The sequence below is a fragment of the Hibiscus syriacus genome, unplaced genomic scaffold (assembly GCF_006381635.1).
Source record: "Hibiscus syriacus cultivar Baekdansim isolate YM2019G1 unplaced genomic scaffold, ASM638163v2 tig00111715_pilon, whole genome shotgun sequence".
NCBI lineage: Eukaryota > Viridiplantae > Streptophyta > Magnoliopsida > Malvales > Malvaceae > Hibiscus > Hibiscus syriacus.
In genome coordinates, this window is record NW_024063160.1 from 906,050 (window position 1) to 921,522 (window position 15,473).

General features: G+C 33.7%; 1 protein-coding gene across 1 annotated transcript; it reads left to right on the forward strand.

Annotated features, from left to right (window-relative positions):
* The first annotated feature begins 9,461 nt into the window (after positions 1-9,461).
* LOC120168217 (transcription factor MYB44-like) lies at positions 9,462-10,285 on the forward strand. The gene has a single exon (XM_039177013.1). It carries the CDS (start codon positions 9,544-9,546, stop codon positions 10,270-10,272), a length of 729 nt encoding a protein of 242 aa, XP_039032944.1. The 5' UTR covers positions 9,462-9,543; the 3' UTR covers positions 10,273-10,285.
* The last annotated feature ends 5,188 nt before the right edge of the window (positions 10,286-15,473 follow it).

The following is a 15,473-nucleotide window of genomic DNA, read 5'->3' on the forward strand; positions in this document are numbered from 1 at the left end:
TATTTGAAATGGAAGTTGGAGTCTATATCACATAATTTTTATCTTCCGAGTAATTTAATAATATCTTCAACTTTTTCCCAGAATGAGAATATTCTTGGTTTTAATTTTCTTACACCAGGATTGAGTGGCAAAGCAGGCAGGGCCAAAAATATCTTATCCCCTTACCTCAAACTATGAAGCTGCTCTAATTTACTACCAGCTCTTTTTGACAAGAAGACGAGGCATGCATAAGCCCTATTAAATGTTTACATTTTGGTTTTTCTTCCGCTCACTGCCTAACGCATGACGCTGTGCTTTTATCTGTTTTTGTGATCTTGATCATTTAAGCACGAGCTTAATTACATGCCATAATACCAAAACACACTCACCCTTTCTTCTCATTCTTGTCTAAAAATCAGATTTGCGGTGGGTTTTATGATTAAAAATAGAAAACCAAGAAACAGTGAGTGCAGAACCCCAGCTCTTAATTGTTGGTTAAGCGGCCCACATTTGCGGGGGAATTCAGAGTTTGGGTAAAAGGGAAAAACTGTCAAGTCTTGTGAGTGGTGATGTTAGGTAGAGCACATCAACACAATTGAAATAATCGGAATATCAATTTTTTTTTTTGGATAATTAAAATTTTTTTTATTACCCAAAATCAACCAGCACAACATTAAAATACAAAGAAACGGAACGCAGTGATCATCCAACACAAAAACAAAGATCACCCTATATTCCAATTCCTAGAAAGAGTAATATTAACATTGTCATTACAATTGAATTTCCTATTGCTTAAGTGCAGTCCAATTATATCTCTGATTGTATAGAATAATTCTTGAGCATTCTTGGATCTACCTTGGAACATTCGCTTGTTTCTTTCATCCCATAGTAAGTAAATAGTAGCATTAAAAGATAACTTCAGAATAAGACTGAGCATTGATTTGCCTTTCCAAGCATTGGAAGCCCTTGCACAAAAAGCGTCCCACGGGCAAGAGAAGAAGTGAAGTCCCGAGAGAGAAAAAACATTTTTCCAGATTGAATTAACCATAGGACAGAGCAGAAAAATATGGTCCCTAGTTTCCAAAGGCTCATCACAAAAAATACATTTGCAGTCAGTGATTAGTCCCATACGGTTTAGTCTTTCTCTTGTAGGAAGCCTATCAAGCAAAGACATCCAAGAGATTAAACTATGCTTAGGAATGTGCATAGGAAACCAGACAATTTTCTGCCAAGGAACAATAGCTTTATTGACTCTAATGGCATCCCAAACTGCTGTAATTGTTGTATTTCCAGCGTCCAGAACAGGACGAGCTTCTTGTCTTAATTTTAGGAGTTTCCTTAAGCCCCAACTTTACTATGAACGGATGTCAACATTCCAAAAGTCTTTGTCCTTAAAAATATCAATTCGAATTCACCTATACGATTCAGTTTAGTTTGGTTTTTTTTAGTTAGATTTAAAAATATAATTATACAATTCTATTTGATTTCATTTTTAATATGAAAATTGTTTGTTTCAAATTAAATTGAATTAAAAAATAAAAATAATAATTTATCACTTGGATCGCCTACCTACAAGAAACCGTCTTCAAAGAATGGGCATCATCACCGAAGGGGACAGTGTTTTATGCACTAATGCTATCGAAACAAGGGACCATCCGTTCTTACACTGCCCAATGGCTACTTCCTTATGGAATTCTATAATGAACCTTAATGGGTTGAGAATATCTACTTTGGCTTGGGGAGACATGGAAACATGGGCATGTAGCGCTTGGAAAGGTAAATCGCTTCTCACAACAATACTAAAACTTGCTTGGTGTGCTCATATATATACTCTATGGGAGGAAAGAAACCGAAGAATGTTTCGAGGTAGCTCCAGAACAACCGAGGATATCCTCAAAGTCATTAAGGAAAGCTTAGGAATACAATTAAGAGGGAAACATATCAACAGACTAGATATCATTAACCTCTCTCTTTGTAATTCTTGGGGTATTGTCTAACCGATCTTTTATTTTGTATAGTTGAATATTGATTTATGTTGGTGTTTGAATTGTAACAGAACATTGATTCTTTTGGGCAATAATATTTGAATTATCTAAAAAAATATTAAAAGTAATTTAAAAATATATATAAAATGTTACCGACATAAAAAAAATATTTATGACGATGATATTGTTTATGACTAATAAAGTAATACTTAGGTAATAATAAAAAGGATCATATTCCTCGGCCTCAACATGGTTCTTATCACGTGAGTGTAACCTTGTGGTTGTCTGGGTTTGAAGCTCTTTGTTTATAAGTTTCTTCAAACCCCCGTTTTATTAGCTGAATTGTCTCATTCAATATATTCTCAAATTGTGGAATTGCCATGCCCTTGTTTCTTTAACCCGTTATCATATCCATAGTTTAAGCTATTGGAATTCTCAAAAAAAAAAAAAAGTTTGAGATATTGGACCCTTATTTTATATAAGTCTATTTAATACATACTGGTCATAGCATTGTTAATGAGATTTTTTATTTTATTTAGGTGTAGCATTACTACGTGATATTGTTAATATTGTTTTAATAAACTGAAGTATATAAAATTTATTTAAAAATCTCCTTCTTACTTAGTAAATATTTCAATGATAATCAATAAACAACAATATTAGTACTGAGAATATAAGAACGAAATTTATCTAAGGCAAAAATAATAATAAAATAGTTATCTTTCACTAGTCGAATAATTTCGTTAAGCCAAATCTAGTGTCATAGACGCATAGCCTATCACATGAGGCTCTTTGCTGATTTTCTGCCCCAGTACGACTCCTACGCTTAAGTCGCTCGCATCACACATAATCTCAAAGGGATAATCCCAATAAGACAACTGCACTATAGGTGTCGAAATAAGTTCTTCTTTAAGGATGTCGAAAGCTTCTTTGCATTCGTCATCGAAAGTGAAAGGTGTATCCTTTTGTAACAGCTTGCAAAGCGGTTGAGCTATCTTTGGAAAATTTCTTTATAAAACTGTGATAAAAACCTGCATGTCTAAGAAAAAAAACGAACTTCCATCAACACTAATTCATCTTTAAAATAGTTTGGTGGTAAATGATATAGTTTATCCAAAAATTATGGAAAATAATATAATTAATATTTTATCTAAATAATTTATCTTTAAAATTTTAACTAATTCATAATTATATGTTGAGTCCTTCATAATTTTAATTTTTTATAAATTAAATTAATAGTGCTCATTGTTAGTGGTACTCAGCAGTGCTCATCAACGTGACAGACTCATCAACTGTTTAAATTTATTTATTCCATTATTTGTTATGTTTTATTTATTTACTTATTTGAATTTATACTATTAAAGTTATGAAATTATATGAAAAGTAATGATAAAAGTAAATGTTTTAACTATTTATAACTCATATTATAATGGTTGTTTGTAAAGCAAAAAACAACTTGTGATTTGTAGATAATTTAAATAAGCATGTAGTCCAAAGAATTATTCAGATCAAACAATTTATTTTAAGGTTATTATATCGTGTAAAGCTCGAAGATTAGATAGTTTATTTTAATTATCCAAATAAATCGACTCTTAAATAGAGATATAGATGTACTTGTTTAAATCAACCCATAAATTGATTTAGACTTGATATCTTAAATCACTTTATAAATTAAATTCACTTATAACATTTAAAGTATATTTATATTAATTTTTAATAAATGTAGAATTGTATACATATATATTTATGTATGTATGACTTGTATATTTTGACATGTCAAGAACTAATGCATATTAAAATAGAAAATTAATGTTTGACATGTTAGTGTGTAACTCATACATGATATACTCACATTTATAGACATAAAATCAGAATTCAACTAAAGAATAAAATGTATGATATTAATGACATTATATGATTTATGAAAATACAATATGACCATGAGTCATACATCTATGATGAATGGTTTAATGAGTATTGTGTGTAATAAATATTCTTGTTATATGGATTGGAAATAGAATATCAAGATAAAAGCGACCAAAGTAGATACAAAATAAAATTTGAAAGCGTCACGAATATCCTTTAAAGTAGGGATGACAAGGGGTTGGGTTAGGGTCGGGCTTTTGGTAAACCCGACTCCATCCGAAAATATGTATCATCTACTCGAACTTGATCAGACCCGAAAATTTAATATCACACTTCTGATTTATTGTGATCCAAAAAATGTATATCCTCCACCCGACTCTGACCAGACCTAATTTTTTAGAGTATAATTTTGATCTGACCCGACTCCATCAAGTATAAATTAAGGATTTGATTAAAAAAATAATAAATTTTATAAGAAAATTATATTATTATCCTCGGGTCGGGTCGAGTCGAGTAGGAGTTTTTTCATCCTCCATCCGAACCCGACCCGACCCGACCTGACTTCATCTCTTAAAAAATCTGACTCCGTCTCACTCAAACCCAATTTCTTTTAAAAAAATTCGACTCGACCAGATCGAAACCAAATGCGGGGTGAAATTGCCATCCTACTTTAAAGGTAATATATTTATTGCACGATCGTCAGATAAATACGTAAAATAATATTAATTTTATATAATTTATATATGTGAGAGTTTGTTCATGATATTATGATAAAATAACTACATGACTTAAATAGTTATATATAAAATTTATTAAAATTTAAACAAGAGTTCAATTTTAAATTGTGAGTTTTTTAATTATTTATTTAAATAATATATAAGGTGGAAAATGAAACACAAAAAGTGTTGATCATTATTTGAAAAAAGTAATCATTTTCTGGTTGATAATTTGTAATAATAATTTAATTAGATATTATAAATGATACAAATAACAATAATTTAGTACGTCTGGTTGATCACATGCAAGTACAGTGACCGTAAAGTAATAAATCTACATAGAAACAAAATGGCATTTAAGAAACAATTAAAATATAGAAGAAGATGAAGCACCACGTAAGATGTAACCAATGGGTTGACCAGTACAAAAAGGACAAACCACCCAATCTCACGCGGATTCAGCTTAACCAGCCCAACTGCAGCAATGGCCCTCTTTGCTATGGCATCATGCGCTTCATCGCTTAAAATAGCATATCATTTATATTTCCTATTTAACCGAAAGCTCCAATTTAGGTCCCACTAGTTCAACCCTCACTACAAAATTAAATTCCAAATTCAACCACAATTTAATATTTTTGGATGGTAAATTCTAATTTCAAATGGATATTTATCTTAATTTAAATTGTAGTAAAAAATAGAAATAAATCCATGTGTTTTTTTACTGAATTTAGAGTGCGTTTGAAAATAATTTTACAAAGAAAAACCATTTAGTAATAATAAAATAGATATATTTTTAAAAATTATTTTTAATAATAATTTTAATTAATTAAATCTTAAATTAAAAATTCTAAATCTAATCCTAATTAAAGACTCTAAGAAAAAGAACGAGAGTACTTTTTTTTATTAAAAAATGAGATTACTTTTTTTTTTATGTTTTTAACCCATAACTTAAAAGAAAATAAGGGAATATAAGTAAACAACATTGTTAACTAAACAAAGATACTTTCACTTATTTATATATTCTTTAAACAATATTAAACTAGTCCACCATATCTAGAGTGTATGGTTAAAAACTTACAGTTTATATCTCTCATTTCCCTTCTCTTTTATGTTGCGGATTTAATACCCATTAGAAGAAAAAAAAAATCCATTTCTTATGTAGAAATTATTCCAAAAAAACTGTGAAATTGAAGTTTATAATCACAAACACCATTAAGTTCGCCTAAAAATAAAGTGTATCAATGGTGCCAATATGATGAAGTCATGCGTTCATATTGGTCGACTCTGATTCACTGCGTGCATCGCTCTACCTAAGTAGGCTAAGGCCTCAAATCTTTTATCTTTTTATGTTCGATGATGAGTGATTAAGACCAAACTCGCTTAGTCCAATTTAAGAAGGTACCCACTTTAGTTCTGCTCAAACAGTCCACTTTGCAGTTAATTGTTTAGTCTTTCAACAACAAATTCCATTTAAAACGTTGTCTTAATATATAAAATTGTAAACAGCCTTAACAGAATTCCATGCCGAGTTACCCTTAAATCAAACATTTTAAGTATAAATTTGTCTTAAACATTAGTCAAAACAAAAACATTCATTCAATATGGATGGTTTATGCCTCAAAGATTCGTTTTTTTATCTATAATAAAATAATTGATAACTTAACTATTTATATTTCGAAAAATATAAAAAAGTTATATAATTAACATATTTTAATACAAATAGTAGACAATTTTCAGGTATATGTCCAGCATCTTAAAAATCCATGCGCCTATCATTCTCCAGTAGTACAATCACTTCTACAAGTGGATTGTTACAAGTGTGGAGACCAAATGAGAGAGACCACGCCATCTTCCTCAATCCACTTTAAACTATCAAAAGTTTTACCTGGTCAGTAAACATTTTTTTTATTACCATAATCATGGAAGGGTAAACTTCATAACAAAATGATGTATTAGCCGCTCCCTAAAGACCAAAACAAGTAGGATTTTAAGGCATCAGGCATGCACGATTTTAGATTGTTTGAGAAACAGAATGATTAAATTATCCGATCCTTAGAAACAAGGGAAGGAGTAGGGCTGCAAATAAGACGAGATAGATCGCGAACTACTCGAGATCGACTCGGTCAAGGTTCGATAAATACTAGGATTGAATGAACTCGACTCGAGCTCGAGCTCGATTCGAATTCTTAACGAGCCGAAACGAGCTACTTGATACTCGACTCGAAAAGCTCGTAAACAGCTCGAAAATATAATATATTAAGATTTTATTTTTAAAAAAAATAAATTATTAATAATATTAACATTTATGTGTTGATTTTTTTTTTAAAACACAGTAAGACTTTTATGTATTTAAGATTTATGTTCGAGTTTGAGTTTGAGTTTGAGACTTCAATCTAGTTAAGTATAAGATTTTTTTTTTTCATTTCGAGCTGCTCACGAGCTTCAGTTCAGGATTTCGAGTTCGAGTCAAGTTTAAAAATTTTAAGCTCGCGAGTTTTCGAGTCGAGTTTCATTTCAGAGTTTTTGAGTCTAATCGAGCTCAGTAATACTCGAGCTCGACTCGACTCGTTTACATCCCTAGGAAGGAGGTAAAAGTAAAAAAAAAAAAAATTAAAAATGATAGGTGACGATTAGAAAACTGGATGACATGCTCCCTATGGAGGAGTGGAGTTTATTGTGGTTGTGGTTAAGCTTAAAAGTTAAAAGAGGAAATAATCTCAGTGATAAAAAATGTCTTATAATATACGATTTTAATCAATTTTTTTAGATTTGCCAAAATGACCAACTAAATCGCAATGCGATCGATAATTCGCAACGCGATTTCCGGTATCGCAAATCAGTTTCCAGATTTGCAACGCGAACATCGACTATCGCAACGCGAACTTCGACTATCGCAATGCGATTTTTCAAATTCGTTGCGATAGTTCAAGTTCGCGTTGCGATAGTCCAAGTTCGCGTTGCGATAGTCCAAGTTCGTTGCGATAGTCGAAGTTCGCGTTGCGATTTATTCCAAATTCGTTGCGATAGTCGAATACTATCTTTGTAGATAAAATTCTTAAGAAACAAATGCAATACCACCAATCGTTGCGATTTTGGACTATCGCAACGAATTTGAAATAAATCGCAACGCGAACTTCGACTATCGCAACGAACTTGGACTATCGCAACGAATTTGTAATAAATCGCAACGCGAACTTGGACTATCGCAACAAATTTGGAATAAATCGTAACGCGAACTTGGACTATCGCAACGAATTTGGTAAATCGCAACGCGAACTTCGACTATCGCAACGCGAACTTGGACTGTCACAATGCGAATATGTAAATCGCAATGCGATAGTCGAAGTTCGCGTTGCGATATTCGAAGTTCGCGTTGCGAATCTGGAAACTTATTTACGATACCGGAGATCGCGTTGCGAATTATCGATCGTATTACGATTTAGTTGGTCATTTTGACAAATCCAAAAAATTTTGGTTAAAATCATAAATTATAAGATATTTTTGGTGACTGAAATTATTTTTTATAGAGTCAAAGTGATTCAACTGGAATCACGTGAGATTCTTACAGGCTGGGAGTGGGCCCGCATTACGTGGAGGGCGTTGAAATCCATTTTAAAACCATATATTTGTATTGTACCTTGAAGCATGTAATGTGTCCTTTAGTTCTTCGGGAAAAAAATGAAAATTCCCAAATGATCATGACTTATCAAAACTACATCTTAAAATAATATTTTAAAATCAGGAGGTGCTTTAATTTGTGTGTAAAAATTATAAATTATAAATATAAAAAATAGAAATAATATTTAGAAAAAAATTGTCACTTATCAATCTAAATCTGATTTATCATGATTATTGCCCGAAAGGCATTTCCATAGCTTCACCCTATACCAATTCAATAAACATGAATTACTGTAAAGCAAAATCATTAAAAAATATACACTAATTGGGAAATGAAAATCACCACACAAGTGAAATTAAGGCTGCATATCTGCTAATTTGCCAGGTTGAATTGGATCCAAAATGCTCAATTAAGTCAAGACAAGGTATCCCTAACAAGACCTAAAAAATATTATATTAATTATTATAGAAACAACTAATTTTATTTAAAATAAAAACATACTAAATTACCATAAAGATTTACGATCACAATCATAAATTAAACACGTAATTAAGAAAGTTTCCTATAATCATTGATACAAACAACAATAGATGCAAAACAAATTTGATCGAATCAGCAAACAAACCACAAAAGAGATCAATCTATTGAAAGACCATCGACAAATCATAAATCAAACTTGAGCGACGAAAAAAACTATACACGAACACAAATTGGGTATCCACATCCAATCCGGAGGTTCAAAGCAGAGAAGATCAATATGATATCGGATAAACGTCATCCTGATCAGTCGTGGTAATTTCAAATCAACCTTTAGAAAAAGATAAATAAAAAACAGTCAAACGACAAAAAAAATAAAAACACATGTCATAAAATCAAATGAAAACGTGTTATATGATAAACTTATTGAAAATAAAAAAGAAATACGATATAAAGAAGAGAAAAAATAATAATATCGACGATCAACAATCAATATTAAAATTAGTATCGTCATCGATCGACAAATACAAAAAAATAAACTAATAAAAAAACTAGTTTTTTTTTCTTTCTACGTAATACCGGATCAAGAAATAAAATTTATTATATTATATAAAATGTATTAAGAAATAAGAGGTAGGGTTGCGCATCTACACGAACCTTGCTCTCAATAATCTAAACCTAGGATCCCCACTAACTTTAAAAAAGCCAGTTTCCTGGAAGTACCCCAATTCTCCAAATGCTATGTTCATGCACCTCGGAACCTTCTCCATATATAAACAACCCCTTTCGCCTCACTTTCTCCATTCAAAATATCAAACAGAAAATTAAACCCCAAGAAAAAAAGGGAAAGAAAGTGGAGCTTTTCTCTTCTATTGATCTTGTGGTGAGGTAGTGATTAAATATGGAAGCAATGAACGGATGTTCATCTTCTACAACATCATCTGACTCGTCTTCTTCGGACTCTAATATGTCTGCAAAGGCCTCAAACAGAGCCGAGAAGATTAAAGGTCCCTGGAGTGCCGAGGAGGACAGAATTTTGACTCGGCTTGTTGAAAGATACGGGCCTAGGAACTGGTCTTTGATAAGTCGATATATTAAGGGTCGATCAGGGAAATCTTGCAGGCTTAGGTGGTGTAACCAGCTGAGCCCCAATGTGGAGCACCGTCCGTTTTCTCAAACTGAGGATGAGACCATCTTGGCTGCTCACGCTAGGTATGGTAACATGTGGGCAACCATTGCTAGGTTGCTTCCGGGAAGGACTGATAATGCTGTGAAGAATCATTGGAACTCAACTTTGAAGAGGAGGGCAAGAGGAGGACAACATCACCATCATCATCAACTACAACAACATCAGCAACGGATCTCACCGAGTACTCATCAGCCAACGGATGGTGGTGATCATAGTGCATTGGGATCTATGGGGATAGAGATAGATGAGGAAGCGTTGACGGCGTTGACCCTAGCGCCTCCTGGTAGTAGTGTTAGTACTAGAAGCTCAATGGCGGCGGCCGAGAGGAGAGAGGAGAGAGTACCGACAGAGTTTTGGGATGCAATGAGAGATGGGATAGCAAGAGAGGTTAGAGAGTATATGAGCTCCACGTTATCAGCTGAGACATCAGGGTTTCATTAGGACCAAAACAAAGGCTAATTAAGCCAAGCCAGTCTGTTTTTTGTTCTTTTATGGAGTTTGGGGAGGTTGTCCTTTGGGGGTTTTCCATTTCTCTTGGTGTAATATGCTGATCTTGTTTCTCTAAACAACTTTGAACAAATGTAAGATTTCTTAAATGAATGCCTAATCAGTTCCACACATTAAACAAAAATTAGTTTGCAATATGATAATCCTTTGCTAAGATTGAGACTTACAGTTAATTTATTACCCACCACCTTTATATATTACTCCCCATGTATAATTGAAAATTTAGAGGAAAACGATGCATTGCATATTCTGTTGAGAATTCTCCCTGTCCTAGGAGATCGATGTGGGACAGCACAGATAGTGGGAGCCAGAGCATGCAACCAGAGGACAAATACATAAACTAGCTAACTTAAGCAATGTTGATTCCCATGGCGACATTCATTTCTCAATATCTTTTTATATTTCTCGGTTTTAAAACGACAAAAATTAAGACACGAGATATTATCCATAAACTATACAGATAAATAAATGCTTTGCTGTAAAACCCTTCGTTAAAGTTCTCGTATAATGGTTCAGAATTATAAATGGAAATAATTATGGAATTTGTGGGGTTGTTTGTGAGCACTTGGAAAGGCAAAACTACAGTACGGATAGAGTTGTTTATAGTGGAAAAATTTCTCCAACTAATATTTTGGTCACAAAAAGTACAAATTGGAGCAACATTTTAAAATGTCAAGCTTGCTGCTGGTTGTTTTGCACCTCAACAAAGCTGTAGACCTACTTCCTTCCTGCTACATCAAATTGGAAATAGCTGTAACTGTTCCTTTCTCTTTAACCACTCCAAAGCTTTACCTTTCCCGAAACACATGCAAAACGAACCAAAAATTCGATCTGTACAAAAACATCTCTCCACTCATTTCCACGCTCATCTTTGGATAAGCAGTTATTTTCCGGCTCGGCGAACTCTTTGCATTGCCTTCTGGCTCACTAAGTGCAAGTATTTATCGACCTCAAAGCAAATTAAGTTTTAAAAGGTGCCAAAACATGCTAATAACCACACATTTTTCATCTTATCTGCATGTTAAATTCCACATAAGTTCAATGAATGTGGGCCTTGCCTAGTGGAAAATTTTGGGGAAAAGATGGCAATGGAGACAGGGGGTTCTCTTTGCCTGGAGGTTGATTCAATCAAAGCCCTGTCCCAAATCACAGCGGTAACTTTGTGTGTGTTTTAAATGTTAATATATTTGATTAAGGGATGCATGTTTTAAGTGTGGGTTTGAGAAACAAAAAACTAGTTATTTAAGAGGTGTAGCTTTCAATGCTGTTTCTTTTCAGGCTTTTAGAGGCCCAATTATGTTATGATATACAATCCAATCCAATAATTAATTTTAAAGATGTGTGAACAGAAGGAACTTTAATTTCAAGGCAGTCAAACTCTTTTTTATTACCAAGTTGCAGGTAGGTTGTCATAACGTTCAAATTTTGGTGTTATGTCTGAAAAGTCATGAGGAAAATTTCTACAACTGTTGGCGAATCTGTCTTTATAAACTGTATCGAGTAATTAAGCTTCACAAAGAACGTGTGTGTGAAATGTTGAATCGATGAGGGCTACTGACAACCTTTGCTTAATGCCATTAAGACTACGTTTCAAGTACATTTGTACGGATCAAATTGGTGCTAAAGATCAATGTTTTCCTTGATTTTGGATTGTATGGCCCTATCTCTTGGCCTACCTGTTTAGGCACATAGGAGGATAGGGCAGCCGAAAGGTCCCTATTGTTGTCGAACAAAACATCATTGCCAATTTGTAAGACTTTGGCCAGGGTAACCCTTCTGTTAAAGAATTCCATGGACAGAAAGCGAATTTGCTTTTTTCAACAAAAAAGAAAGAAAGTATAATGACAAAAAGTTACTCGACGTTTAAATATTTTTTTAATGATACCCTTTGAGAATATTTTTTTTGGATTTTAGGTTTGTTTTTCTTTAATTTTTATGTATTTTAATTGATTTGAAAAAGAGAGGAAGAGCAAAATGATGATAACTGACAATAAGATGAAAGAACGATATCTTTGATATTAATTATTGATTTATGGTGATTACACCAAATGATAGAGGTATATGACGATGGTGAAAGGGATAATGATCAAAATGAGCTAGAAAGATTAAATTAGAGTAATATTAAAATATTGAGTTAATTTTTAAGAGAAAGATCAAATTCAAATAAAGTTAAGAAGTAAAATTTATATTATATCAATTTTATTAATTACAATATCATTAATGATATATATATTAATCAGAGTTACAACAACAATAACTTGTAATAATCACGAGAGCATTTTATAATTTTTCGTAGTCAAGAGATTCAAAAAAAAAAAAAAACTAGGGACTGTTAGTTACCCTTTGATATACATTAATGATAACTCAAATATACATTTAATTATAAAAAGTTATGATTTAACTTTTTTGTTACATGAGCATGCTTATTGTAACTCTTCCAAACCTTCATTAATTAGTAAAGGGAAATGTTAACTAGCAAACTTGTGACGGGTAAAATGCTTGCTGCATCAAGCTTCGGCTAAATGGTTCTCATGTAAGCGAAAGTGTCGAGTAGGCTAAGCCTACCATGCTTGGCAAAACTACTAAGCTCTTTGCAAACTTGTTTTGTTACTTTATCCTTGCGTGAAAAATAAATAAATATTTGAAACACCATTCTTATTCTTCGTTTAACTAGAATGAACAACTAAGTAACGACCAAAAAAGAAAAGAAAAAGGAAACCACAGATTACTTTTATTCAATCATCATAGTTGAGGGTCTTCTCTAAATGATTGAGCAATTTGAAGCTGAACCTAATCTATATTGAGCACAGTGCATGGGCAGGGCATTGTGGCTTTCTGTTGGTCAAGGACTTTAATAACGTGGCCAAGGTACAATTGTGTGCTTCATCAGCTCATCTTTGCAGTCATTACTCATTACCTTGAGCAAGCTACGATGAGGAGGCCTTGCTGAGCAGTGCTGGAACCAGAAGCCATTTGCTCTCAAGTTCCTTTACTGGATTTAAAAAGAAAACTTGCTTGGGAATTGGAATGATGAGATGCTGATGATCTGTCAGTTGGGGTTTATATTATGGGTAGAAATGCCTTATGATTCTTCAACAGGAGCCTCATCTAGAATTACATGTTTGTTTGTTGTATCTTCTCTAAGGAAAAGGGAATACAAGCAATTCCGACTTAGGGAGCTTGATTGAAACTAGTTCTAATTCTTTTTCTCATTAGCTAATTTACCTCAATCTCAAACCTGAAAAATTAACCAATAAAATGATGAAAACCTCATTTCTCAATGACTTACTGTCATTTAAAAGGGTTGAGGAGCAACATTTGATCATAAAAAATTGGGTGGATTTCCATTTTGTGATAGAACAAAAGGGTTAGAATTTTTTAAGGTCATCCAAATACAACTGAGTGTGGGCATTTCTCCCAATTCCCTTTTACATTGAGGAGTTGAATGTTACCTAAATAAAGAAAAAACTTGGAAGGCATAGCAAGTTCAAAGAGCTCCTCTTTGCATAATTTGTTGTTATTGAACCGCTTCAAGATGGGGAGAGAATAAGGGCTGTTTGCAGAGCCTTAATATGGAGTTGTTATTGTCATTTAAATTGCTGGAAAAGTGGGGTTGTAAATGGTCCATATAATGGAAACCAAGAACTGACAGCTTAGTTACTTTGAGGAGGTAGCCATGATATTGTGAAACCCTTTTCTTTGGGACGTTGCTGACAACAGCCTTTATGAACAAACCAATCAAATGAATGTCAGCAGCTGCATAATTGCAGTCGTACTCGTGGATTAACGTTTGTCTGATAACGGATTTGTCAGCAGCTCCAAATGAATTACAAGCCTTTATTAATTGTTTTTCATCATAGAATTCAATACCGTTATTACTTACCTAACAACTTTATGTTTTCAATGCGTGTTACGGGTGTTGTGAAGGCCTCATTATGCCTTGAGCCTTAGAGAATTCTTAGTTTTCCTTGTAACATTGATTTAATTTGCAATTTATTCAACATGGTAACTTGTTTGATTGAGAATATACTAATTCAAGATTGACAAAGTGAAAGTGCCAAAACATTCAATTTTGAAAAATGAACCCAACTAAAGTGTTCTTCCTGCTAAATGCTCATACTAAACTAGCTAGCATCAATAAAACAACAAAGTCGACAAGAATCTAACAAGGAAAATTATTTAACAGCAAGACAATGAGTCAGAGACAAGGACCGGCGTTAAGAATAGGCATTTAAGGGGCGGTGGTGGTTTGTTGTGGTTGGTGTTGAATTGACGGTGGAACAGAGGTAGCAGAAGCATTATAAGTTGGTTGGGGAGGATATATCCTACCGTCAATGCAAGAAGAACATTTTGTTTCGATCCAACTTTCGATGTCATACTGACCATAACACATGATTTTCCTTCCCGTGCAGAGCCGTCCGATCATGCCTGCGACTATGCCCAAGACTACGATCACCAAAAGCACGGCTATAACAGGGCCAATGGAAGCATGGCCGGCGTGATAGTTGTACGGATGCTGGGTAACGGTCACCGGTGGGGGTTGCTGGTCCAGTGGCATTGACATTCTAGCCGACCTGGTTGATGTTTTCAGCTCAAAACTTGGCAAGTGCAATCCAAGCAAAGCGGAGCTCTCTAGAAACGACGCAGACGAGAATTTGATTGAGAATAAGGATATTTAAACGGAGAAGGACAAGGTTCAAAGTGGAGGAGGTTCAGGGGCTACACATCTGCAATGGAGGAGGGAGAAAAAAAGTGACCAATGGAACCATGTCTGAAACACCATCTGGTAAGTGGACTCACTGAAGAGATTCTATACGAACAAAAACAGTTGGTGCTTGTATGAGTGAAATATCAGATGTGGGTGGGGTAGCTTTTTTAGTACCCTATCACAATATCAAGTTAGAGGAACCTATTGGAACAGTAAAAGGACGAGAGGAAAGGGCAAAAACTAGTCAATCAGAAAGGGTCGAGGCCTGTGGGAATCTATCAAGAACGGTAAAAAGTCCAAAACCTTTCACGGAGAAGCCATTTTCAAAAACTTCCACGAGCTTTTGCAGTGCCTTCCTTTTTCTTTTTGTTAGTTAGTGTAAGACAACCTTTAAGGAATATAAAAATTTAACCCACAACGACAACGA